This window comes from Canis lupus, chromosome 26 (genome assembly GCF_003254725.2).
Source record: "Canis lupus dingo isolate Sandy chromosome 26, ASM325472v2, whole genome shotgun sequence".
Taxonomy (NCBI): Eukaryota; Metazoa; Chordata; class Mammalia; order Carnivora; family Canidae; genus Canis; species Canis lupus.
Window position 1 is genome coordinate 15,651,324 of NC_064268.1, and position 25,786 is coordinate 15,677,109.

Below are 25,786 nucleotides of genomic sequence, written 5' to 3' on the forward strand. Positions count from 1 at the left end.
ATGATGGGGGTCAGTCCCTCCTTTAAAAAGCCATCAAATTCCCAAGTTGGCAGTTACCCAGTTGGACCTCCCCAGGGTCTGATGACAGCCATTTCACCACTGAATTAAGTTAGGATGGGCCCAGGCTCCCAAGTTCAGTCTTGTAAGGGGCTATGGAGCAGCTTTACTCATTTAGCCAAATATAGTGAGCACTTACTTACTCTGTGCCAGGCACTGGTGGTTACTTGGGTATAGTACCAAACTGGTCATGCATGGCATCTGTCTTCAACAAACTCCCACTCAGATGGAGAGACAGGCAATAAAACAAGCAATGTTACCCCACTGAGTAACAGTGCTGTGGCACACAGAAGCAACTCATTTTTGAAAGAGTGAACGAATGAAAGGTCAAATGAATGAATGAACTATGGAGTGTTGTGCCATCCTGATCTGGGGGATTAGAGAAGGCATTCTGGAGGAGGTGATATATAATATGGAGGATGTATAAATTTAGTCGATATGAAATGGACTAATGGGGAAGAGTATTCTAGGCAGAGGAAATGGCATGTGCAAATGGCCTGGGGTTGGGAGAGCAAGACATCGCAAAACCAAGAAAATTCTAACCGATTGGCTTAGGTTGTAGAGGCCACTGTGGGGGTATGTGGAAGAGATGAGGTCTGTGATCTGAGTTGGGTTGTAAAGGATATTGTCACCCATGTTGAAGAATTTATATTCATCAAAAGAAATGAGACTTTTAAACAAGCAGGAGATGTTGGTATTTTCAGGCACTAGGGTTAACCCAATGAGAACATTCCAGAGGACCTTTATCTCTATTTTCTCTGTATAAAGCATCATGCTTTATACAGTTCTCAGTTATAATTACACAGGTTACACGTGGATAATGGTCATGGTCAGGTGGAGACATGCTGAAAGTGTATAAGTGAGCTCAGGGTATAGGGATGAGAAGGTGAACAGGGCAAAGTTCCCTTCTGTTTCCATCAGCCTGGAGGGGCCTCACACTCAGGAACTCCTTGCCCATGGGGACCCACGATGCACCAGGACAAATGCTTTGAAAATTGGCAGTCAGGGCTGGGAACAAGTATCCGGGGAGAGGAAGGCCAGTCTGGATGCCCCCAAGTAGCAAGTCAGTTATCATGGATAGAAAATGGAGGCCATTATACTCACAGGCCCCTGGTTCCCTCCAAAAATGGCTTGCCTGATTCACTTGTGATATTCTGACCACCAAACATTCACCATTTCCGAGGCAAAGATTATCTGTACCCATCCTTGGACCAAGGCCCAGTCCAAGAGCCCATCAGACCCCATGACGCTTTCTCATTCCTGACAGAGGTGGTAGAAATACACGTGTTGCCTTTGAACTCCCGGAGATGGGGAAGATCAGCTTCCCTACTGCAAATAGGAAGACAAATGGAGGCACTGAATGGGAACAGGGCCTTTTGCGGTCCCTTGTCTCAGACCAAAGCTCCCCAGATCACCAAGCACATAAAGTGGCCGCTGTGCTAGGTAGAACTAGGTAGAGCTGGACCATCACTTTGTCTGTGTGCAAAGCCTATGGGAGAATCCACAAAGGAAGTTCCACCTCCCCAGCCCAAAAGCTGACATCCTGAGCCACCAGAGTTTGCTGTTACCCTCATAGTTCTGGTGTCTCTGTCTCACCCTCATGACCAGTTGCTGAGAAGGCAGAAATGGTTCTCTAAGAAAGTCCAAAAGTCCCACTCCTTTAGGCACAAGGCACAAGGAATAAGGGGTATGAAGGAAGCAGGCTCTTGATGGTCAGGCTTCACTAATATTCATGGGGCCCAGCGCAAGAGTAGAGAAGGAGGCCCACATACTAGATATCTGAATGTTTATAAGTCAAGCCAGCAAACAAACACAATATGTTCTCCTATCTTGGCAAACATACCTTTAAAATGATCCGGAAAGTCCGGGTTGATTTTAGAATCTCAGCCCCCTCAGAGTGGCTGGCAATAGCATGGCAGTGTGTTGTGGGGGACCCTGCCTCAAGGCCCTGGTCCCTCCCTTTCTCCTCCTACCGCTCCCACCAACCTACACCATGGGCCTCCCACACATGCACGTGGACACCTCAGCCTGAACATTAAAGCTCTGTCCAAATGGCCACCCTTGGACCTAAGAGTGTGCAAACCTGAAGCAAGGTGTGTCCCCAGGAGAAGAGATCCATAGATGAGCCTGCAGAGTCCCTGGCAGGGGGCTCAGAGGCCATTTAAACAGAGAATTCTGGGGTCTCAGCTACCCATAAGGTAGTATCAGGGGAAGTGGTTTCCAGGTAGTACCCTCCCAGCTCCACAGATTTCTTGCCTCATAAGGATGGTAATTGCTGGAGGAGACCCAAGGCAGGAGTCCGACTTGCCCATGGCTAAATAAGCATAGTACTGTTGGCAGGGGCCAGACCAGACCCCCTGTGTCATCACAGCTGTGACACTGGTCTGAATATCTAAAGAAAACCATCCACTGCCTTCCCAAGGGCTGGTTCCACCCCCTTTCCTCCTCCATCTGTCCCAGATTAGATCCAAACAGGACTCTGGGACCCCCCCAATTCCCATTCACCCCAAAGCCAAATGTCCAAGTGCCCCCCCCCATCCCAAAGCGCTTTGTCACAAGCACACACCCTCTGGATCTTGACACATAGATGGAGGCAAATCCTAGCACTCCCACACACACACACTGCGTCTTCAGCAAGGGTTTCTTGATCCAACTTGGGTACCAAGGGACGAACAAGGTTACCGTTGATGGCTTGAGGTCCCCTTGCTGAGAAAACCAAATTGAAGTGATGCCTCAACCTCTTAGGAACACTGCAAAAAACCAAAACTCAAAGCTCAGAGCCAAGTGTGAGGGTGTGCAGAAAGGTGTGTGTTTTTTCTTGTCAATTTCGACTCTAATGATGGACTGACGTTGCCCGCTCTTCCCTTTCTCTTACACCTTACCTACGTACTAAAGGAGGAGCTCTTGCTTGGTAAGTGGATAAAATCCGCAAAGACATGAGAGAATTTATTAGAAGCCACTCGAGAGCCTTAGCTACCTTCTCCAGGGGGAAAAGGACACACACAGATATCTGTAGAGAGCTTTTGTTTTCGTTTGTTTTCAGTCAGACTATTTGACTTCCATTTTTTTTGTCCCCCTTTCTTTTCCCCTTTAGTTGAAAAAGACCAAAATGTCATTTTGTGACCTTGACTTTATATTAAAAAAAAAAAAAAAACTCTCTTTATTTCATTTCTTTTCCCCATGCGATATTTGTGTAGGGTTCTATGCAGGGAACTTTTTATTTAAAAAAAAAAAAAAAGTCAAATTCGTTTGAGGATTTGGTTGAAGTTTAAGATTTTGGCTTTATCTCTCTCTTTTGTTTTTAAGTTAAAAGATACATGTTTTTCATGCCCATGGTCCCATTTCTTTTCCCCCTTCCCCTTCCTTTATTTTTATTATTGTTTTAGGTTAAGGGTGTTACACACACCCCCCTTTCGATTGAGTTGTCACTTTTGTTTGAGTTAATTCATTAGAAATTAAATTTTGTATAATTTCCTTTTTCTTTGGTTTAATCTGGATCGCATGCTTTTTCTCTGCATGATACCTAAATCTTCCAGTTATTCTAGCAGGGGGTAAAAAAAAAATCTCCTTTCTGTGGAATTCTTTCAGGAATTTGTGCTTTTGTTTTTTTTGGCGTCTCTCTTTCCTCTTCTCTCTCTTTCCTTTCGTTACAGTGCATCATGACGGTAAACATTTCTTGGTTATTTAGACACAACACACAGGCCCAGTGATCAGCAGTGTCCAACGGGTGTTTTTGCTTTCAGATCACTGGGTCGGGGTCTGCAGCTGACCTCTTTACCAAAACAGCCAGCCCGCTCACCACCTCCCGAGGACGCTCCCAGGAGTATGACTCAGGCAATGACACCTCTTCACCACCCTCCACGCAAATCAGCTCAGCCAGGTCGCGGGGTCAAGAGAAGGGGAGCCCCAGTGGGGGCCTAAACAAAAGCCGGGAGCTCAACTGTGGCAACACATCGGATTCAGGGAACTCCTTCACCACCTCCTCACCCCAGAACAAGGGGGCCACTTTGGAGAATCTCTCCCCTACCAGCAGGGGCAGAGAGTCAAGGTCAGTGTCACTGAGGTGGAGAACGGGTGGGGGAGGGGCGATATGCCTTATCTCCACTATCTCAGTCTTTCACCTTAGCCCTATACCCACCTACTTCCCACCCCTAACCCAGGAGCCTTTGATTTGCAAGAGAGAAAAGACTCAAACTGGCAAAAAATTTTGGGGGTGGGGGGCATGAGGTGGGGACAAGGACATCAGCTTCAGGTACACCTTGATCCAGGGACTCAAAAATACATCATTGAGAATCTGTCTTTCCCATTACATGTCTCATCTCTGCTTCCTTCTCTATTGGGTTCATTCTCAAGCAGATCCTCCTAAAGCATGGGCACATGTGCCAAGCAGCATTCACATATGCCAACCATTCTATCGGTTTAGCCAGCCAGTGGAAGGAGAACACTCCTTTCCCCAAAATTTAGCAAAATACCAGGGAAGATTCTCATTGTTTCGTCCATGTTGGGTCATTTGCCCACCCTTGGACCAATCACTGTGGCCCAGGAGATGCTGTGCTCTTGGCAAGAATTTGTCACATGCCACCATCAGAGTTCGTGAGAAGTCTTCCCACATACACAAAACATAGGGGATGTCTGGTTCTCTGAAGGAAAAGTCAGGATACTGATATCAGGGAGGATGGAGGCTGGGCAGGCAAAAAGTTTTACCAGTAATCTCAGGAGAAAGCCTAACATTAAATTCATTTAAAGTCCCTGCTATTTAAAAACATTCAAATGCACTGAAAACTTGTGTCAATGCAGAAACCTGTTCCTGGATGTTTATAGCAGCTTTATTCATACTTGCCCAAACTTGGTATCAACTAAGACATCCATCAGTAGGTGAATAAGCTGTAGTACATCCACACAATGGAATATTACTCAGCACTAAAGAGAAATGAGCTATCAAGCCATGAAAAGACATGGAGGAAATTTAAATGAGTGGAAGAAACCAATCTGAAGGCTACATATGGTATGATTCCAACTCTATGATATTCTGGAAAAGGCAAAAAAAAAAAACTATGGAGACAGTAAGCAGATCAGTGGGTAGAGAGAGGTAGAGAGGGCAGGTGGTAGGGAGGGATGAACAGGTGCAGTACGGATTCTGTACGACACTGCAATGGTGAATACATATTCTACATTTGTCAAAACCCATTAAGTTCACAAGAGTGAATGCTAATGGAAACTGTGGACTTTGGGGTGGTGGAGTGTCAGCGGAGGTTCACTGTAACAAATGTATCGCTCTTGTGTGGGATGTTGATAGTAGGATGGGTTGTAGATGCACAGAGTACAGAGAGTTCCCATAGACCTGCAACCTGTGTGTGAGCGTGTGTGCATGTGCACATGCGCGCACACACCCATGTATAGTGTGTGTCTCTTAGTGCACTTGCTAGATGCAGTTTTCCTGCAGAGAACCCTTCCGTGCAGTTGCTTATGAGCCAGTTATAATTCTACTTCATTACCCCTTACCCTCTCATTCAAGAAATCACAGCAAAATGCTAATCACTGAGGATAATGTCACAATAATAGCTAGTAAAAATCGCTGATCATTTACTCTAGATCATTCATGCAGTTACTTATCCCTCTCCTGGTTATCAGGTACCTCCGATAAGCCAACCACTCAGCTTGGTGCTGGAGAAATAAAAATAGCATGATCCTTTTTCTCTGGAGCATATAATTAATGAGGTAGATGCAAGAGGAGTGGAAAAGGTTTGCTGGTACATTCTGCAAGGCTAACAGTGGGGTCTTCTTTCTTCTGGGGGTGGGAGCCTGCTTTTGTTTGGAGTGGCCAAGATGTCAGGATGATAGCCCCAAAGCCTTAGCAGTGAAGCAGTTAAAGGCTGCTTTAAGGACAGAGCGCCCTTTCTTCCCAACACGTAGCCCACTTCAGTTCTGGACAAACAGCTTGGCTTCCACATGTAGCCTCTGGTTTGCCTGCCCTAGGACATCCCTGGCCTCAGTTCACACCCAAGCTTGCCTGGGAGCTGGAGCTGGGTCAAACCAAACATCAATGTCTCCAAGAAGAGACAGTGAAATTCCCGGATGAGAGAGGGAGGACGAGTGTCTACTTTTATACTCCATAGCAGAAAAGAAAGAAAAAGAACCAGAATAGCAATAGTAATAACAACTGATAATAACAATGACTGCTAATATGTGTCGAGCCCTGATTATATGCAAGGGTCCACACTGAGTGCTTGCCATGGATAATCTTCCTTAACTCCTCATAGAACCTTTATGGGATAAGTATTAGCATTGACCTCTTTTAGCTGGTGGGGAAACTGAGACTCAGAGTAGTTAAGAAACTCAGTTAATAAGGGACAGCACTGGGATTCAAACACAGATCTGTCATAGCACTGAAGCTAAAGTCTAAGTGGCATCTAGCTGTTACCTGCTTCTTTTAATCTACATGGACAGCCAAGTTAAATAATTTAAACTCAGCCTTTCATTTTGAAATACAAATGATCTCTAAATTCATGATTATTTATGTCATGTCAGCAATGAGCAGAAGGCTGAATGGAAGAGACATTATCAGCTTTAAATCCATGGAACCTTGGAGAGTAAAGGTTGGGGACTGGTGAGGTGACAGGGACAGGGGCTTTGAAGCTGGACAGATGAGAGCTTGAGACTCTGGGTAGCCTTGAGGAAGTAACTAACCCTTCTGAGTCTTCTCTTTAAATTGGAGAGGCTAGCACCAATTTCTTGAGGTGGTTGGGAGGGCATCCATGACAATATGTTTCTTCACAACTATTTATTCATGACCTTGGACAGATGTGAGATGCTGGGATACAGTATCTAGAATCGAGTCCTCTCCCCCAAGGAGTTCAATAGCCAAGGGGGAGGAAAAGAAAAATGTAAGACCAAGTGAGTTCTTCCAGGGACAGGGGATGCATAGAGGCTAGGGGCTGCGGTAACATATGGAAAGCCACCCAACTAGATGCAGGGAGATGTCAAGGAAAGCCTCCCAGAAAAGGTGTGGTCAAACTGAAGTCTGAACCATGAATAGTTATTGTCAGGTGAGGAGGGGAAGGAAGAGGGTTCCAGGCAGTGGGAATGTTCTAAAGCCTGGAGACAGGGAAAGAACAGGCATATTCCAGGACAAACAAGTAGTCTATCATGGCTGGAGTCAAGAGAGGAAAGTGCCAAGAGGTGAAACTGGAGGGGTAAGCGGGGCCAGATAATGATGAGCCTGGAAACCATATTAACATGATTGGAACTTGACTCTTGGCTCAAACCAAATGAACAGGTCCTTACTGAGAACTCAACGTGAGCTTCACATGGCTCTAAGCAGGGTGGGAATACAGAGGACAGGATCCTGTCATTGGGTGATTTTGAACAACCGTTCACTCTTTTTGGGTCCCAATTCCCCCATCTGCAAAATGGGCTACATCAAAGCTTCCCAAACTTGAACCACCTGTATGGCCCCTTGTTGATTTTAATCACATCCCTATACTACTGATATTATTTTAATAAACTCACTTTTTTATATAAGGAAACTTACATTACTACCTTACATAGAAAATTTGTAGCACTTGTCCTAAATAGAAAGCATTTGCAAAATACATGATTTATATATGAAAATACATAAAGACAGTGTATTTAATTCTAGTTAGCAACAGTTGCCTTCCCAAGGCTCTGAGCACCATGTCTGGGTGACTGCCAGTATTACAGAGATAGTGGAAAACCCACTACTACCCAACCCATTCTCATTAATGTAACCAGGATTAAAAAAGACTCCAAAGGAAATAAATGTCTATGTGATTTGGTGTTATTTACCATTATGCCCACTGACCTAAAATCCTCTGAAGTGCCCTTGTGGAATGTGTTCCCCTCTGTTCCTATTCCTCTAACATCTGTGCTCTGGAAAGTCTTTCCAGAGGCAGTAAGATGGGAATAGGTGGAAAGGGGTTTCTGAGAGTACCACAGCCTAGGCAAAGGTAGGCAGAGGAGTATCAGCAGATGCCTCCAGATCGGCAGGCAAGCCAGTGCTGACAGGAGTTCTCCCCACATCTGCAGAGGATTTCAGTCGCCATGCCTGGAATGTGCAGAGGTGAAGAAGTCTGGTTTGGTCCCATCCACAGCCCGGAGCTCCCCTATGAGAGGTTGCTCCCGCAGCCCTTCTTATGCCAGCACCCGCTCTTCCAGCCACTCCTCCCGATCCCCAAACCCCAGAGTCTCCCCCAGGTACACCCGAAGCCGATCCACCTCCTCTGGAAAAAGGTGAGTGCAGTTTTGGCCTCTGATCTGCAGAGCTTTCCTCCTTAGGGAGCTAGTTATGGTAACTGGAAATGTCCTTTGGCCCTGGTGGGGGGCGGGGGGGGAGGTCAGACATGAGTTTGAATGCCCACTGTACCCATTCCTAGCTGGTGGCTCAGATAACCTCTCTGAGCCTCAGTTTCCTTATCTGCAAAATGAAAACATTCACCTCTCAGTGTCTTTGTTTCCCAATCTGTGGAATGAGATTGATAATAGTACCTCGCCCTACAATGTGTTGAGGATTCAATGAGATAATGCACACAAAGCATTAATTCAATGAAATACCTAACAGCCTAACAGTCATAGCTAACCTTTCCTGTGTGCTGCCTATGTGAGGTATGTAAGTGATTTACTCATTGAATTTACAACTGTATAGGGAAAGTATGATTATTTATCCCCATTTTATAGATGAGAAAACAGAGGCTCAGAGAGGTGAGATCACCTGTCCAAAGTCACATAACTAGTAAGTGGCCTTAGATGGTAAGAACTCAGTAAGGAGGAGTTACCAATATTATTATTAGTCGCCCAAAAGAGAGGGAATTTCATTCTCAGGAAAGGGCCAGATTCCTGGGTCTGGCGTCCAGAAAGTCAAAGTCGCCCTCGGGGGACCAGCCGCATACAACCCTACCCCTGCGGGACGACCCCGGCACGGCCCCGGCGAAGCCCAGCAGGCCCTCGGGGACTGTTTACCGTGTCCCGCAGGTCCTACTCGCGCTCTTCCAGCTACTCCTCCAAGTCTGGCAAGAGGAGCCCGCCGAGCAGAAGCTCGCGATCGCGCCGCAGCCCCAGCTACTCGCGGTACAGCCCCGGCAGGTACAGCCCCGCCCCCAAGCCCGGGCTCCGCCTTCGCGGCCCCTCCCCCCGGCCTCTGCGCAGCGTCACCCAAGCCCCGCCCCAGCTCCCCCTTTGTCCAGCCTTGAGGGAGTAGGGATGGGGAGACCACCCAGCATCCTCGTAGTTTCTTTGGTCTCGGCTGGAGTGGAGACGTGTAACATATCCTGGGGTTCTAACGGCCCCCCTGGAAAGTACAGCCAGCCACACCCCAGAATTCGCATCCCCGGCCCTCAGCCTCTTCACGCACCTAATATTACCCTTGATCCCCGTTATTCAGAGCCGCAGTTGTTACGCATGCACCAGGGCCCTCTGGACCGCCACATCCTAACCCCGCAGCACCTAGGCCCCTGTAACGCCCACCCTCGAAGGCCGACACCCGCGCCCACGCCTGGTCTCCCCACAATACTGAACCAGAGCCCTGTCCTACTCCCCACCGCGTTCCCTGGGGCCCCGGGAGGAACCCAGCACCTGCTGCAATGAGGTGCGGGGCGCAGGGAAGAGGAAGTGAGTGCCCCTGGCTCATGCGGAAAAGCCAGCCCCGGCTCCCCAGTGACCCCCGCACCCCTTCAGGGAGCGGGACCCCAAGTACAATGAGAAGGACTCGCAGCAGCGGGAGCGCGAGCGAGCACGTCGGAGACGGCGGTCCTACTCGCCCATGCGCAAGCGCCGGAGAGACTCCCCGAGCCACCTGGAGGCGCGGAGGATAACCAGGTGAGGCCAGGAGGGCCGGGGTGCCCACCTTCACCCTCACTCCCACCCCTCCCACCCGTCGGGGCCTCGGGATCTCCCCTGCACCCCGTGGAGCTGGATTTCAGGATTGTGGGAGCTCAGGCAATTTGCGAGGCCTGACAGGAGAGGTCAGGGCCTCGGGGCGGGGCTAGGATGGGTGCCCCGGGACAGGGGTGGGGACAGCCTGAGGAGGGGGTGTGGCCGGGGTCTGCGGAGAGGGCTGCGAGGTCGCATCCCGGGCGAAGGGGGCAAAGCAGCGGGACCGGTCTTTTCCTGGGGGTGGAGCCGGCCAGCGAAGACGGATCACGGTCAGACCACATGCCAGGCTTTAATAGGCCCTGATCATAGCTGGCACCAAGTGTGGAGAGGGCAAGAAGGATCTTTAGGTGCCAAAGGAATTTAGAGGGAGCCTCGGTGGGCCAGGGGGAGAGCACTGGATCTGGAGTGGAACCTGGCTGTGCCACTTTCCTGGTAAGCTGGAGAAGTCTCTTCACCTCCCAGATTCTCAGTTCTCATCCATGAATATTTCCTTCAGGAGTGTGTATCATGAAGATGAAAAAAAAAGGGGGGCAAAGAGATGGGAACACACTTTGTAAACTGAAATGCAAAACACTAGAACCCTCGCTGTGTCATTGTTACAGATTGAATGGTCAGATTAGGTGGATCAGGTTGCCTCTAACAGTTAAGGTCTTAGATAAGAAAAGCCCTACAAAAAAAACCTGAGGTCTGAATGGACACGTAGTTTTAGGCCTTGAAAGCAGGAAGAATGGCTGAGTGCTGTCCTGAAATTGGCTCCGGACAATCAGTTCCTCCTGGCCCTCCAAGGGTCAGCCATTCCATCCAGGGACTCACAGGAATGGAGCTTCGATGTCCTGGCTGCCCTGGGCCTCCTCCCTAGAGATGACCTGGAGGAGGGAAAAGCACTTGTGACTCCAAACAATAAGAATGGGGGCAATGGCATCACCTTCTCGGATATCCCATAGAACAGCACGGCACACAGGAAGGGAGTCCTACTCCCACAGCATGGACCACAGGTGCCATTGGGGTGGACTTAGAAGAAGGCTGAGATAAACTGGCATTTTTAAAAGGCTCTCGTCTCCTGAGTCAACCTCAGATAATCCATCCTGATGAGCCATTCAGTGTTTCCCAAACTTTAGGCATCCAGCGGCATCCGAGCACTTTGCACTTACCTGTTTAGTAAGCTACTGTTGTTGACCTTTCTTTACACAGATATGTTCTTTCTTAGAGGTCCATACATTTAATGCAAAAGGAATGCACCACAGTATACCATAGCAAATGGAAGATCAGCCTCTCTTACCATAAATAGAAGGTTCCAGTAAAAGTAAAAAGAGATAAACAAAACGTGCAATTAAAGTCTAGATGTAGATTCGGTTGCCAGCTGGAGACTCCCAGCCTCAGGCTTGCTTGGCTCGCAAGTGAGAGCTGTCACTTCTCGAGACACCAGCACTAGATGGTCTCAGGACAGCAGGAGGAGCGCGCAAAAGGGTGTTTTCCCCAAGAGCCTGGGATGGAGGAAGGAGTCCGCTTCCCCTGGGGACGGCGGGCGCGCTCGGGGGGAGGCTGGGCGGTCTGGTCGTCCAGCGCGCTCCCTCTGGTCTCCGCAGTGCCCGGAAACGCCCCATCCCCTACTACCGGCCCAGCCCCTCATCATCCAGCAGCCTCAGCAGCACCTCCTCCTGGTACAGCAGCAGCAGCAGCCGCTCTGCCAGCCGCAGCTACACCCGGAGCCGCAGCCGGAGCCGCAGCCGCAGCCGCAGCCGCAGCCGGAGCCGCAGCCGCAGCCGCAGCCGGAGCAGGACCCGCGCTAGCAGCAGCTCCGGCTCCCGCAGCCCCAGCCTGGGCTCCCGGAGCCGGAGCCGGAGCTACAGCTCCGCAGACAGCTACTCCAGCACGAGGCGCTAAACACGGGCCCTCCTTGAGCCAGCTGCCTGCAGGGGGCCCCTTTCACTCTGCCAGCCTCCCCCACCCCTCCCTGCCCACCCTGCCTTCTCCTCGGTGACGGACATTGAGGGCTCCTGGACCCTGTCTTTCCTGCTCTCCTGGGGAGGAGGAGGAGGGTACCGGGGGCCTTCAGCCTCCATGTCAAGCTGCTAGGAGCCTCCACCAGCACCACCCTGGGGCTCAGTTCAGGCCTGGGCATATGGAGAGAACCACCCTCTGTTGGCACAAAAAAACCACAGGGTTTTGTAAGAAGCAATGGGTCCGTGACTCAAACGTTTGAGCCTGGCCGGGAAAACAAAGTTCCGCCAACCTACTGCTCACAGGGTGCACGAGGAAGGCTAGCAGTGCTTCATCCCCCTGCCCTCATCCTCACCTGTCTCACCACGCGAGTGTGTGGACCCTCGTAGGATGGGAGCAGAGGAGAGGAAACCAGGTGCAGTCAGGCCCAGGGGCGCGTGTCAGGCCTTCCACCTCCCCAAACAGGCTGGAACAAAGGCCAGAAGGCTGAGTGGGGAGAGAAGGGGACCTAATCTGAGTAGGGAGCACGGATATTTCGATTGGTACAAAGTGTCAGGAGCTAGGAAATGGGTTCTCTGGTTGTGAGTACAGACATGAAAGGGCAGGGGGTCATTCTGCTGCCCCCTCCCCCATTATCTTGGTGGGGTCAGGAAAAGCAGTCCAGTAGGTTCTAGCAGTGGAAAGGCCACCTCATGGCTTAGACAGCCCTTTGGCTGTTCACAGGGCCTCTGAACCTCACTGAGAAAGGACACAGTGGACAGTCAGGACAGCTTGGTCCACAGCCCCAGATCCTAAATTTGCCTCAGCCCCCACTAGCTGGCACTGACTTAATTCCACGAGACCATCTGCTGAACATTCCCCAGTGCCATGGCCCGCTGCCAGTCCCCAGCGCCGGCCAGTCTGGCCCTACCCTCGGGTTGGTGCCTGCCTGTGCCCTCCCCCACTTCCCAGACTGCCACACCCTGGAGCCCACCCCGTGCAGCCGAGCATCTACTCACCCACCCTCGGCCTCAGCCACCCCCTTTGCCTCTCAGGAATTTTGCCAGGACGGGGCACAGCAGCTCAGGTTTGGGGGGAAAGACCCAAATCCCGAGAGTGTGAGGGGACAGGGCCTTGGATCTTCCATAGCTTGGGATTCTGCTGGCTTCTGAGGCTTCCTGTGAGCTCAAGCCTGCCCTTCATTTCGGCCCTCACCCTGTCTTCCCCCTGCCCAGGGCTGGGCAGCATGGGTAAGCTGATCTCCAACACGCAAATACCACCAGTTGCTTCATCTACAGCAGGCACCGCAAACAGGGGTGTGAGGGGGAAGATCCTTAAAATAAACTCTTGGGCATCCCCCTCACCAGCTGACCGGCTTTCCGGAGCCTTGTGGGTGAGTTTCAAGTTTGCAGTGGCAACTGCGGCAGGACAGGGCCTGGAGGGAGACAGTGAGGGGGCACGGCTTCTGGCTCTGGATACTGGGGCCAGCAATGGGGAGCCAAACACTCTTTATCCTTCACACCCCAGGGAAAACATTTGAAAAAAAAATCCTTTTTTCTTGAAAAAGGTGACCGTCTCCCCCAGCCCCCAATCCTTCCCATTACATCAGCCCATGGGACCAGAAACTGCCCCCCAACCACCCACAGGAGCGAGGTGCCCCAGACAGCACTGGACAAGCTGGCCTTCCCATGATGCCCTCTGGCTCAGCCCTGGGCCCCACCCACCCAGACTGATGGATGCCAATGCTGTCACCACAGAAGGCCGGATGGCAGGTGCCTGGGACAGGGGCAGGTGCCCTGGGAGGGCATGTACAGCAACTGTAAATAACCCTCTTCCCTGCCCAGGAACCCAAACTGGGATCCAGTCTCCCATCATGGAGACCAAGGCTCTCCGAGCCACGGAACCTCTTTAGCAGGACAGCAGTGAGAGAGGCCCCAGAGCCTCCCATCAGACTGCCTTCAGACAACTCTAGGGGACCATTTTGCCTGGGGCTCCTAGCAAACCTATTATTTATTTTATTTATTTATGTTTATTTATTTATTTATGTGATGTCTGTCTGTCTGTCTCTCTCTCTCTCGGTTGCCATTAGCAGTATTCAACTATTTATTTATTTATATGGAAAGGTGTGTGTGTGTGTGTGTGTGTGTGTGTGTGTGTGTGTGTGTGTGTGTGTGTTTGGGGAGGGGGGCTTCTATTTTTGTGCATCTTTTTTCCCTCGCATCTTTGTGGATGAAATCTGAGAGGTGGGATGTGAGTAGGGATGTTGGCTTTGTCCCTTCAGGTGACACCCACAAGCTCTAAGTCCAAACATCCTGGAGTTGGCCTGAGGGGGTGGGGGAGTGTTTCAGACCCAAGGTTCCTTATGTCGGTGAGCTTCAGGCTTGTGCCCCAGCTCCCTGCCCACCAGCTGCCTCACTGAGGTATTGGAAGGATGAACAACAGCCACGAGGCTTGTGAGCTAAGGCCCTGAAATGATATAGTGGAGTCACAGCTCACGTGGGGATTGAGTCTAAAGTTAGCATAACCTAACTAAGGCACAACTTGCAGAGTCAGGAATTGTGGGGTGAGCACTTTAGGGAGACACCTGCTGGGAGACAGCTATACTGTCCTTTGGCTCACCAAGGAGGCGTTGTTCAGTATTTACTGATGTAGCTGTCTTGAGCTTGGGGGGCCACAGTGGTTGAAGTGACATCTGGCTTAGCGCTGGGATCAAACTTGGAGTTGACATGGAGAGAATATGGCAAGAATGGAGCTGACTGAGGGGAGAGGAGATGCACCTGTGGTCTCACCCTTACTCCAGGGCGGCAGGTAGTGGGCAGGATCACTCGCTAGCTTTTCTGAGCATGCCTGGTGGGTTTTGTGTAAATTACAAATACTTCCACCTCCACTGAAGCTAATTTCTCCCCATCCCCTGAGGTTTTTCCAGGCTGCTCTCTTCCTTCTGCCCATGGACACACACCGCTTCTGGAAGCAGGGTCCACCCTCCTAAGAGAGATACACAGACCCAGAGCTAAAGCCTTTTACTGTGATCTCTTGCTTTCCATCAGACGAGAGCACAATGCTATTTCCAGAAATTAGGGACGGGCGGGGCGGGGGTGGGGAGACAAGATGAAAGGAGCAGCCAAAGGTCCCCGCAAGAAGGTCATCTCGGATCCCATGGAGCCAGGATCTAGAGGCCTTTACCAGTCCTGCCTCTCTGACTGGCACTGTCTACTTGCTGCTTCCCAGAGAGGGCCCTACTCTTTCCAAAGTCACCATTCAACTGCCTTGAAATTGCTGGCTCCTGTGGTCCAGCTTTGAGTTTAGTGAGACTTTTGCAATATCCCTGGTTGTTTCCCTGGCAATGTGACTATCCAGCTCTAACTCCCAGCCAGGGGAAAGTTTGCAAGAGGCTGCTTAAATGCCTCCTGGTGTGGGGGTGGGGATCTCTGTCCCCCCACCTCCTGCCAAATAGCCTTCTCTAATTTCCCTTACATTTCCTTTCTTATGCATCCAAATATAAATGCTTTTTGGGGCGCTGGTAACCTTGTTGTGGCCCAATTCCTGGCATCACTGTTCCTCTGCCTACTTCGCCCACATTACCTTCTGTTTCTAGGGAGTGAGACAAATCACCTGCAACCCGCACGTGGCATGTGCTTATTTTACAAGCCAGCATTGGGGGATGTGGCTTGAGGCCCAGTAAACATGCAGCCCAAGACCTGCTGCCTGCCTAGATGAATGACCCTGGACAGATTGCTCCCCTTTTCCGGGCCAAAGATTACAATCCCTTTGAGAAGTGGGGGAGTTTCTGAGATAGAATCCAGAATGTTGACCTGAGGCCTAGAAAACTGTCTAAAGACAGAATGAGTTCACCAGGATTGAAAAAGAAAAAGAACCTAAATATTTTTCGGAGGTTCTCAGTCATTAGAGTAAAACTTGAAAACAATATGTGAACTCCCTTCGGTTAAATTAAGAAACGCTAACTCCCTCAAAACCCTCATCCAGGAACATTCTAGTTCCTCAAGATTCCACTGCATTCCTAGCTCTGTTTCTTCCCTTCCTTGAAGGAAAGGCAATCTTTCAGAAGCAAAACACAATTAAGATGCTTGCGAGACACAAGGGTCTCTGTCTCAGAGAGTCCCTATCATGCATTAGCTCAGAAGCATCCTTTTTGCCAAAGGCTTTGCTTGAAGATGGCTGACATTTGGGTGTTCCCGAAGGTTCTCAAGCACTTTTTTTTTAAGTCCCACTCCCATCATTTCTTCCATTGTATTCTTTTCCACAAATATTCAAAATAATCTCACAAGCGTGTGTCTTGCCTTGCTTGCTCTCCAGCTAAATAGAAGAGTGTGATTAAAAAACAAACCAGAATTCCTCAAAACGCTCCCTCCTCCATTAGCCAGCTGCATCCAGCTAAGGAGCTTATGCTGGATCCAGTATCATCCCGCAATGCTTTACTGCAGCCTCTTCCTCCTCACTTCTGCACCAATGAGCGAGTGATACGAATAGACTTGGCATCTCCCCTCTGTCTGTGGCTGTTGTTTTGGTTGTTTTTTTTTTTTTTAATTTATTGAGGAGTTTTTTGGGGGGATGATTGTTTTGCATTGTAAATATCATGATGGGGGCCCCTCATCAGAACCTGGCTTATTTAATAATTTATTCCCTATTTATTGAGTGATATCGGGAGAGGAGAGGGACCACCTCTTCCCCTGAATTGCTATTGGAAATCGGTCCATCTCTCAGCTCTGGGTGCGGCTGTCTGCAGCAGGGGCATTTTCACTCAGGTAATGAGTGCTAGAATCACCCAGCAAATTGGAATTGGCAGAAACGGAGTCTTCGGTCATACAAATTAAGCTCAAATGGAACTAAAACACTGGTTATCTCCGGGAAAAACCTCATTTTGATGGAAATTAATCGAGGAATAAAATGCTTGTGCACGAACCAACTTCTATTAAAAAGTCACAACTCTTTGAAAAAAAGAGAGAGAGAGAGAGAGAGAGACCAAATTGTAATTCCTTTTCTCTGGCCAAGAAAAGATATGCCTCATCTAACAAGTTGAGCCAAAGAGACTGGAACAACATTCTTTTGTGATTCTCTGGCCTGTGTGTGTCTGTCTGGATGAAAGGGAGGTGGGTGTCAGGCCTCAGTGTTATCATCTGTAAAATGGGATTTGGCCTAAGCATTCTTGGCACGGTGGAGGGTGGGGTTTCCAACTCCGATGCTGTGAGCTCCGAACCGTCAGATATTCAGTCCCTTGTGTCTTCTGCCAACTGTAGGTTGAAGGATGTCTCCCAAGGAAGGGACATAAAAACCCAGGGCATGGACCTCAGTTGCAAGGTGAGGTTGTAGTAGCTGAGTCCTGCAGTCAAAAATGGGAGGCCTCCGGGTGCTGCCACCTGATACAACTCTTGTAGCCCAGGTCAAAGAAGCCCCCTCTATTAGCCTGACCTTCTCTCCAAGCCCAGCCATCCAGAGTGATCAAAGGAGAGACCAAGAAGACTTCATTGTTCTCTGGAGTTCACCGCTGTTTATTGTGTCAGGGCTGTATTTTGTACAGTTGTTTGAACAAGCTAGTGACATAGGTCACGGTGCCATTTTGCAGATGAGAAAACTGAGGCCTGGGAAGGGGGAACTGGTATGCCTGAACTCCCTTGAGCTCAGACCCACCTGGCTCCATGCCCCCCTCGCTTGGTAGCTCTTTCATGCCAGGTCCCTGTTGTGAGGACTTTGGGCAGATTCTTTTCTCTCCCAATTCTTGGCTGCTCCCTCAAGCAGTCATAGGCCAAGGACCTCACAGAATCCACCATATCAGCCCAGCAGACTTGGTGCACCCCAAGGCCATTTCTCCACACCGGGGGCTGGAATTCCCATCTGGAAAACCCCAAGCTAGGGGACCCACCACCAGCCCAGCTCAGCCTGAGCAGCCAGCCTCTTCCTGGAACATCCACATCGGAGGGGGAGAAGCTCCTGTGTCCTCCAGCATCCTGGGACCCTGTCCTCTACCCTGTGACACAGCGGCCGTGGCTTGTTTGATTTCTGGTGTCCACAGCTAAGCATAACCTTCCCGGGGTTTCCGATTTTTCAGCCTGTACAAAACATGTCTCTGTTCTAATAAAAGGTTCCATGGTATGGTGTTCTCATCTGTGGCCCAGGATCCTCTGTCTATGTGGGGTGCCCAGAAGCAGGGAAGGAAGAGGGGCGGCAGGGAGACCGGGACAGAGAACACCTGGGCAATACCTGCTGTGTGCACACGTGGTCGCATTGCTCATCTCATTTCTTCAGTCTTCAAAGCAAACCTGTAGACACTTTGGTTTTGCATAGACATTCTTAGCATCCACGGAGTGCCATGGGAAACCTTTCCCTAAGCATTTTATGTGCATTATCTCAGTCTTTACCACAACCCTGCGAGGTAGGCATTAGAATCTCCTTCCTATGTAGAAGGAAACTAAAGCCCTGAAAAGCAAAACTCACTTGCCCAAGGCCATGGAGCCAATGATAGGATCCAGATAGGCTGACTCCAGCCCTCAGACTCTGCATTGCTCTGCTCCACAACACTTTGGTTGCTGCAGAGAGTAATCAGTTCTCTTTGGTAGAATGGTTTCTCTCCCAGGCCTTAATAAGCAGGAGGAAGTTCAGTGTGTAGAGCACAGACTTGGGAGTCCAAAGATCTGAATTCTGAGATAGGCCCTGCCATTACTAGCTGTGTGGCACCGAGCAAGGATGACACCCCGTTGGGACTTGGCTTGCTCATCCTTAAAATGGAGACAGCAACAGCTCCCTCCCTGGGCTGCTGTGGGAACCAAATGGAATGGTGATGCATGGGAAGCCCTCAGTGAATGTTAGGGAGCATGACTACTATTCCCTAAACCGAGACAGAGCTAAGGAAGCAGGGCTCATGGAGACAGCCATAAGCTACCTGGGAACAGCGGGGTTCCTGCAAGGTCCTGTGGAGGCCTCCAGAAATGCCCTCAGTGCCCAACTTCAGAATTTCCTGCTGTAGGAAACAGGGGTAGAAAACCCCCACAGGGGCAGGCAGGTGAGGGAAGCGGGCAGGGTTAGGACTGTGGGGATCGGGAATTCCAGTACACCACTGCCAGGTGTGTGCTAGCTCAGCTCAGTGTTGCCAGATTTCCCCACTTCTCAAGAGAGTGAATTTTCAGATAAAATTTCCTGTTTTTTAAAATGTGTGTCCTTCCTTTTTTCAAACACTATGCAAGTCAAAAAAAATTTATACAAACACATGCATGGATAATGTATGTCATCCCAGGGGCCAGACAACAATCCCCCTCCCATCCCCAGAGCCCTTCAGCCCTTTCCTTGTCTGCAGTACAGCCCAGTCTATGCCTCACAAGGTTATCAGCTAGGAGAGAAAGAGCAAACAAGATAGCTTACCACTGTCACCTCCCCTTGTATCTCGCCCCTCTGGAAATCTCTCTTAAAATTGTCATTTGAATGAGACAAACTCCCTGGAGTAGAGCCACTGCTATCTACTGGGACTGGGACTACTGAGGCCCAGCAGCCGCAGCCACCACCACCACCACCACATGCTGATTTATTTCTTCTCAAACAGGCAGCAACCAGTGTCCCCTTATGAGGCTTCGTCAATGCATAATAATAGAAGTAATAATAAAAGTTACCTTTTGTAGATCAATGATCATGTACCAAGCCCTTTTCATGCATTAACTTACTTCCTTTTCATGACAACCCCATTCAACAGAGGAGGAAGTTGAGGGCCACAGAGGGATTACCACATAGCTAGAGGGTATTTGAATCTTGGTCTCTGGGCTCCAGGTCCATTTCTGCTCTAACTCTTTACCTCTGAAGGTGAGAGCCCCAAAACTCAGAGCTAGCCCTTTGTAAGGATCCCCAATGACTTTTTCTGGAAAATGTGGTTGCCAGGCGATTGTCCCTGTGATGCCAGCCATCCCTCAGTGACTCATAAAAGAGGCATCTGCCTTTCTACCTCCTGCTCTGGCTCCCAGTTACAGGAGTTGGGTGTTCTTCTGGCTCTTGGTCTGAAGAAGCACCCCACCCCCTCCCAGCCTCCTCTGTCCTGGCCACAGGAGAGGGAGAGCTGCTTTGGGAGATGGCTCTCTTTCAGGCCAGATTAGCAGCTGCCCAGAGATGGAGCCGAGGCAGCATGCAGCCAGCCCCTTTACTTCTGCAATCCCAGGGACACACACAGCCTCTCCTCAGGGTGAAGGCAGTCAGAGAAGCAGGGGAGTCAGGAGGACATCTGAAGCCAAGACTCCTGCCCCTAGTTCACCTTGTGACCTAAACAAATTAAGCCCCTCTGGGTCCTAGTTATTTTACCTGTTAAAAGAAGTGGGGTCAGGCCAGTGGTTCTGAATGCCGGCTACATATTAGAATGAACTGTGCACTTTACAAAGCCACACACACTTGAGTCCCACCCAGCCCCAATAATAAGGATGGCTGAGGGTCGGTCTCAGATAGTGATGTGTTGTTTTTTTTTTTTAAGATTTTATTTATTTATTAGTGAGAGACACACAGAGAGAGGCAGAGACACAAGCAGACTCCACGCAGGAAGCCCAACGTGGGACTCGATCCCAGGTCTCCAGGATCACACCCTGGGCTGAAGGCAACACCAAACCACTGAGCCACCCAGGCTGCCCAGTAGTGGTGTTTTTAAAAGCATCTTAGGTCATTCACATATGAAACCAGGATTGGGAACCACTGAATTACATGAATTATACATATTGTGTGCTGCTCAGGTGTGATAACATAGGTGTGCAGCTAGCTGCCACAATGGTAATGACAGCACCAGCAACAACACTCAACACTCACATAAGACCCACTATGTGCTGGACACGATCCCAAGCCCTTGATGTATATTAACATAAATTACATTATTTCATCCTTGCAACATCCTTATGAGGCAGGTACTATTTCTATGCTGATTTTACAGATGCAGAAACTGAGCCACAGACTGGTTGCCCTACCTACATAGCTAGTAAGTGGCACAACTGGACACCAGGATGTGGCTAAGTCCAAAGGGACACCTAAGGCAGCCTAGGAGGTTCAAGGAAGACATCACAGAAAAACAGACATCTTGGCTGATGCGAGGGAAGTGAGCAGAGTGGATCAGGCCAGGAGAAGGAGCTCAGGAAAGAGGAGGGAGGACTGGGGATCCCGGGCAGGGGCGATTGCGTGTGTACAGGACCAGAGCAATGACTTCCACCTGCCAAAAGTAGGCTCTTGGTCCCCTGCCTACCCTGTGCATTCCTTCCATAGTGCTATTACTGTCTGTAACTGGCTTATTTGTTTACTTGTTTATAGCCCATCTCCAAGAGGAGAGAAGCCTTTGTCTGCCTCATTCATCCCCCATCCCTGTGTGCCCACAGGGAGTGCCATGCCCAGCACTGGTGGCTGTAAAGCGATTAAATCTGCCTGGAGTTGCCAGATCTTCTTCCTTCCAAGTCCCATGCATTTTTGAACTGGTTAATCTCTACTTTGGGTAGACGGTGGGGAGTATGGCTAGGAAAACTGTGGCAAAACAGTGGCGTGTCCCACACAGGGACCCTAAGGATGTCTCATGCACACATTCTATCAATGAGGGGCTGTGTCCTTCCCTGGGTGTGAGAGAAGGCAGCATGGGGATGAGGCAGACAGATGTGAGCACCCACTATTCATCCAGCACTGTGCCTGGCTCAGGGGTATAGTCCCTAGGATTAGAAACTGCTGTGCTCTTTAAAAGGCAGTGGCTGATAGCAAGGACTTGGGAATCAGAAGACCTGAGTTCGAGCCTGACCGATACCTCCTAGCTATGCACCTATGTGTAAGTGGCTTGATCTCTCTGAGCTTCAGGTTCCCCAGCTTTCCAATGGGAATACTAAAAGGATTAATCTCATAAGGGTGCCATGAAGTGTGATACGTGTAAAGCACTTGGCCCAGCACCTGACTTAGTATCATTTTTACTGATATCAAAAAAAGTGGGGGTAAGTTCATTTGCCTAGATAAGCTCTTGTCAAGTTTCTGGGCGGGTTCCAGGTCACCTTGGCCAAGATCCAACATTCTCTCTTCTCACCTTTCATCACCTAGAATACCAAATTCTCAAGAGAGGCACTCCGGGCTGCCTCCCTCCAATCAGAGGAATCTAGAGTCTCCCAAGACCTTGGCGATTTCCCCAGGTCCATCTCCACCCTGGTATTTCATCAACATTTTCAACCACAGTAGTTCTAACGTCAATCTGCTAGAATGACATGGGGCCCTGTTCAGGCATTTCTACCCACAGCCACAGCATTTCCACTGCCTCTGAATGCTTACTCCAAAGCAACCTACAGCTATGGCCAACCCATGATGAGATGACTCATGGCAGTTTTTCTTTCTGTCTTTTTTTTTTTTTCCCATTGCCAGTGAAACTATCTAATACTTTCTCAAGGTATAACACTGTGTACCTTTGACAATCTACTCTCAAATCTAAATCTAAAACAAACAACACCAACCACATCATGTTGCCAAATCAACAAGGGTTGGAACAGGTGTACACACACACGCACACAGTTTGGTTTTCTTCCCTCAGTCTCCCTCACCTTGAACCCTATTTCTAGATCAAGAATCCATGGCCCCCTATGCTTGGGCTTCAGAGAATCTGTGGATCCTTTGAAATCCCAGGCAAACATTTTTGTGTATGAAAATATCAGCATGTTGGTGCAGAGAACTACATACTCCCCACTAGTTTTCCAAAGGAACCCAACTTGAAGCCTTTAGGATACTTTACTCTTTCACAATGCTGCAGAGTTTCTAGTTGCCTCCCAACAGCCAGTGCCCTTTCATCCTAGTTATAATTTTAACTAGGTTCATTGCCACCCAGAATAAAGAATGTTATTTTCCAGCATTCCTTGCAGCTAGGTGTGGCCATGTGACTAACTTTGGCCAATGAAATATAGGGAGCATTTTCCACAGTAGATTCCAGACATTTCTATAAAAGTGATTTGTCCTGTGCATTTCCCCTTCTTCTTCATCTCTTTTTTCTTCCTGCTGGCTGGAATGCAGGCATGATGGCTGGCACTCAAGTGGCTCCCTGGTCCATGAGGTGGCTTTGGAAATTGAGCCCAAACAAACAGAGCAAGAAGATGGAAAAGCCTCAGTCTCTGAGGGCTTTTCAAAGCAGGAGTACCATGCCAGCAATGAGACAGAGTGTCTCTGGACTTTAATATTAAGAAGAAATAATGTTCCCTTTTCTCTCAGTTACTGTTATTTAGACTGTCTATTGCTCACAACTAAAATTACCCTAATTCATATTCAGGGTGAAAGTAAGACAGTCCCCAGGATATACCTTGTTTATAGCTTTTCTGGTCTATCTCTATGCAGCCTCCTCAGCAACTGCAACCTTCCTCCTCTCCCAGCACAAACCATGAAAACCTTCTCAGGCCAAACCCTCCTAAGAGCTGTCACTCCCAGACCCAAACAAAAACAAAAACAAAACTTTCCAAAGCAGCTGCCTGGTGTCATGGTCACCAACTGGTCAAACCAGCTCCTACTCTGATCTCAGAGGTATCTGGAGAAGGGGGGTTGGGGCTCAAGATTACAGACTCTCCAGCTCTCCCTCCCTCCAAAGATCTCAGAACCACCCCTCTGCAGGAGTGCCTCCAATGGCCCTCTACCTAAATGTCCCAAGCTGAGAGGAATAGATACCACTTTCAGGCTGGCACGTTGGGCAGAGAAGCAGATAGACTAGTTTATTAGAATGATAATAACATTGAAGAATTTCCTTTGAAACAATACAACAACCACAAAAGGACAGAATTTGGAAGCCTAGCTATCAGAATCATCTGTGTTATGATGGAGCCATGGACAAATCCCGAATTTCAGAATCTTAAGAGAATAAGGGTTCATTTTTCACCCATTCCCCCTGGGAGCCAGTGGTGACATTCTATTCATCAGTGATGTTGTGCAGAAGGAAGAAAAATCACCTAAGGGTCCTCTCTTTGTGGAGCTGAGGTCTCCCATGGGCTACTCACATGCTATGAACTGACAGTGACAGACCTTATTCCCTGTACACAACTCACTGGCCACAGCTAGTTATGTGGCTCTGACCAACCACAATGGCAACAGGAAGTACGTTGCTTCCTATCTTGTGCCTTGAATTTTACTAAATCCCAACTATGTGCTAGTTATTTGTCCTAGATGCTGATGACACAGCCTTAAACAATCAGACCAAAGTTCCCACCCTCAGCCCCCAAGGAGCTTACGTTCTAATGGAAGAGACGGGTAACAAAAAATAACGGAGACATAAAGTATAAATGTCAGTTAGTAACTGGAGTTATGAAGAAAAATCAGCTAATGTAAGAGAAGCTGATTGTAGGGATGCCTGGGTGGCTCTGTGGTTGAGCATCTGCCTTTGGATCAGGGCGTGATCCCGGAGCCCCGGGATCAAGTCCTACGTTGGGCTCCCTGCGTGGAGCCTGCCTCTCCCTCTGCCTATGTCTCTTCCTCTCTCTCTCTCTCTGTCTGGATCTCTCATGAATAAATAAATAAAATCCTTTAAAAAAAGAGAGAGAGAGAAGCTGGTTGTCGATCAAATGTTGGAGAAAGTTCCTCTGAGTAGGTGAAATTTAAGTAGAGACACAAATGAAGTAAGAGACCAGTCTCAGAGAGATCTGAGGGAACAGTGTCATAGGCATTGGGAACAGCAGGAGGGAAGTCCTCAGGCAGAAATATGTGTGACTTTTCTGTCCGAAGGATAGAAAGGAGGCCACAAGACTCAAGTAAAGGGTGATGATAGCAGGGAATCAGATCAGAAAGGCAGCTGAGAGCCTTAATTTTCTTCATGAAACTTCTCAATTTCTAAAATTGTTTTTTTTTTCAAAGATTGTATTTATTTATTCATGAGAGACACACACACAGAGAGAGGCAGAGACATAGGCAGAGGGAGGAGCAGGCTCCCTGCAGGGAACCTGATGTGGGACTCCATCTCAGGACCCCAGGATCATGCCCTGAACCAAAGGCAGGTGCTCAACCACTGAGCCATCCAGGTGCCCCCCTAAAATTGTTTTAATTGTTGATTTGACTACTTGTTTGATAGACATGAGAACAGAGACTTTTGTCTCATCTCTAGCCCTTAGGCTAGTGTTTTGCACATAAGAACTTAATAAATATGTGATGGATGAATAATGAAGGGAGTCTCCCCACTCCCCACATCGCTTCTCTGCGTATGTTCATTGACGGACACCACCACCCACCGGATGCCCACATCTAAACACTGGGCGTGCATCCGATGTTCCCTTTCCTCTCCTCCAGGCCAATCCCTCAGTCAAAATACTTCTGCTTCTTAAATAGATCATGGATTATATGCACCCTTTCTCTCTTCTTAGCCAACAACACAACCCAAGCTGCCATCTTCCCTGGACCCTAAGACAGTCTTACCCTCCAGTGTCCTCTCCACAAGTGGTCAGTGATTTTCCTAGAACTCAGATCTCATCACTCCTTTTTCCTTTCTCCAAACAGTTCAATGGTTCCTCAAAGTGCCCAAGACAAAGCCTAGCTTGTCAATGCAGTCCACAAGGCCCTACATACCTAGCCCACACCCACCTCCACAACCATTTCCCACCTCACGATCCATGACAATTACCCGGTGAGATAGGTACTGCTGTCATCCCCCTTTAACAGATGACAAGGCAGAGGTTCAGAGAGGCTAGGCCACTGACCCAGCGTAGCACAGCCAGGTCTGTTCAAGTTCTTATCCACAAGGCCTTACTGTCTTTCTTAAGCTTTAAGTGCCAACACTGTCACTTCTTTAAAAATCAGGCTAGTGGAAATATTATTTACCAGGCTGCAGAATAATTATTCAGGCTATGAAACGGGATTTTGGAAGCCCTAATAAAAGCATGGGAGTAAGTAGAGGGGCCCCTGAGAGCCCTTGGCTGGAGGCACCCCTCTTTGAAGATGGATGGAGGGGATGGAATGAGCCTCTCTGTCCACA

General features: G+C 49.1%; 1 protein-coding gene and 1 long non-coding RNA gene across 3 annotated transcripts in view; one reads left to right on the forward strand and one right to left on the reverse strand.

Annotated features, from left to right (window-relative positions):
• Positions 1-17,984, forward strand: part of SRRM4 (serine/arginine repetitive matrix 4) — a 153,346-nt gene extending 135,362 nt beyond the window's left edge. Inside the window, exons 9-13 of the mRNA XM_025474134.3 lie at positions 3,801-4,105; positions 8,104-8,307; positions 9,046-9,156; positions 9,748-9,888; positions 11,532-17,984. Coding sequence (XP_025329919.1) covers positions 3,801-4,105; positions 8,104-8,307; positions 9,046-9,156; positions 9,748-9,888; positions 11,532-11,829 — 1,059 coding nt within the window. The 3' untranslated portion in view covers positions 11,830-17,984. The remainder of the gene's footprint in view (positions 1-3,800; positions 4,106-8,103; positions 8,308-9,045; positions 9,157-9,747; positions 9,889-11,531) is intronic.
• Positions 1-19,713, reverse strand: part of LOC112676644 (uncharacterized) — a 40,381-nt gene extending 20,668 nt beyond the window's left edge. For both annotated transcript variants that reach the window (XR_003146644.3, XR_007406097.1), the window contains exon 1: positions 19,482-19,713. This is a non-coding gene — a long non-coding RNA (uncharacterized LOC112676644). The remainder of the gene's footprint in view (positions 1-19,481) is intronic.
• Between the last annotated feature and the right edge of the window lie 6,073 nt (positions 19,714-25,786).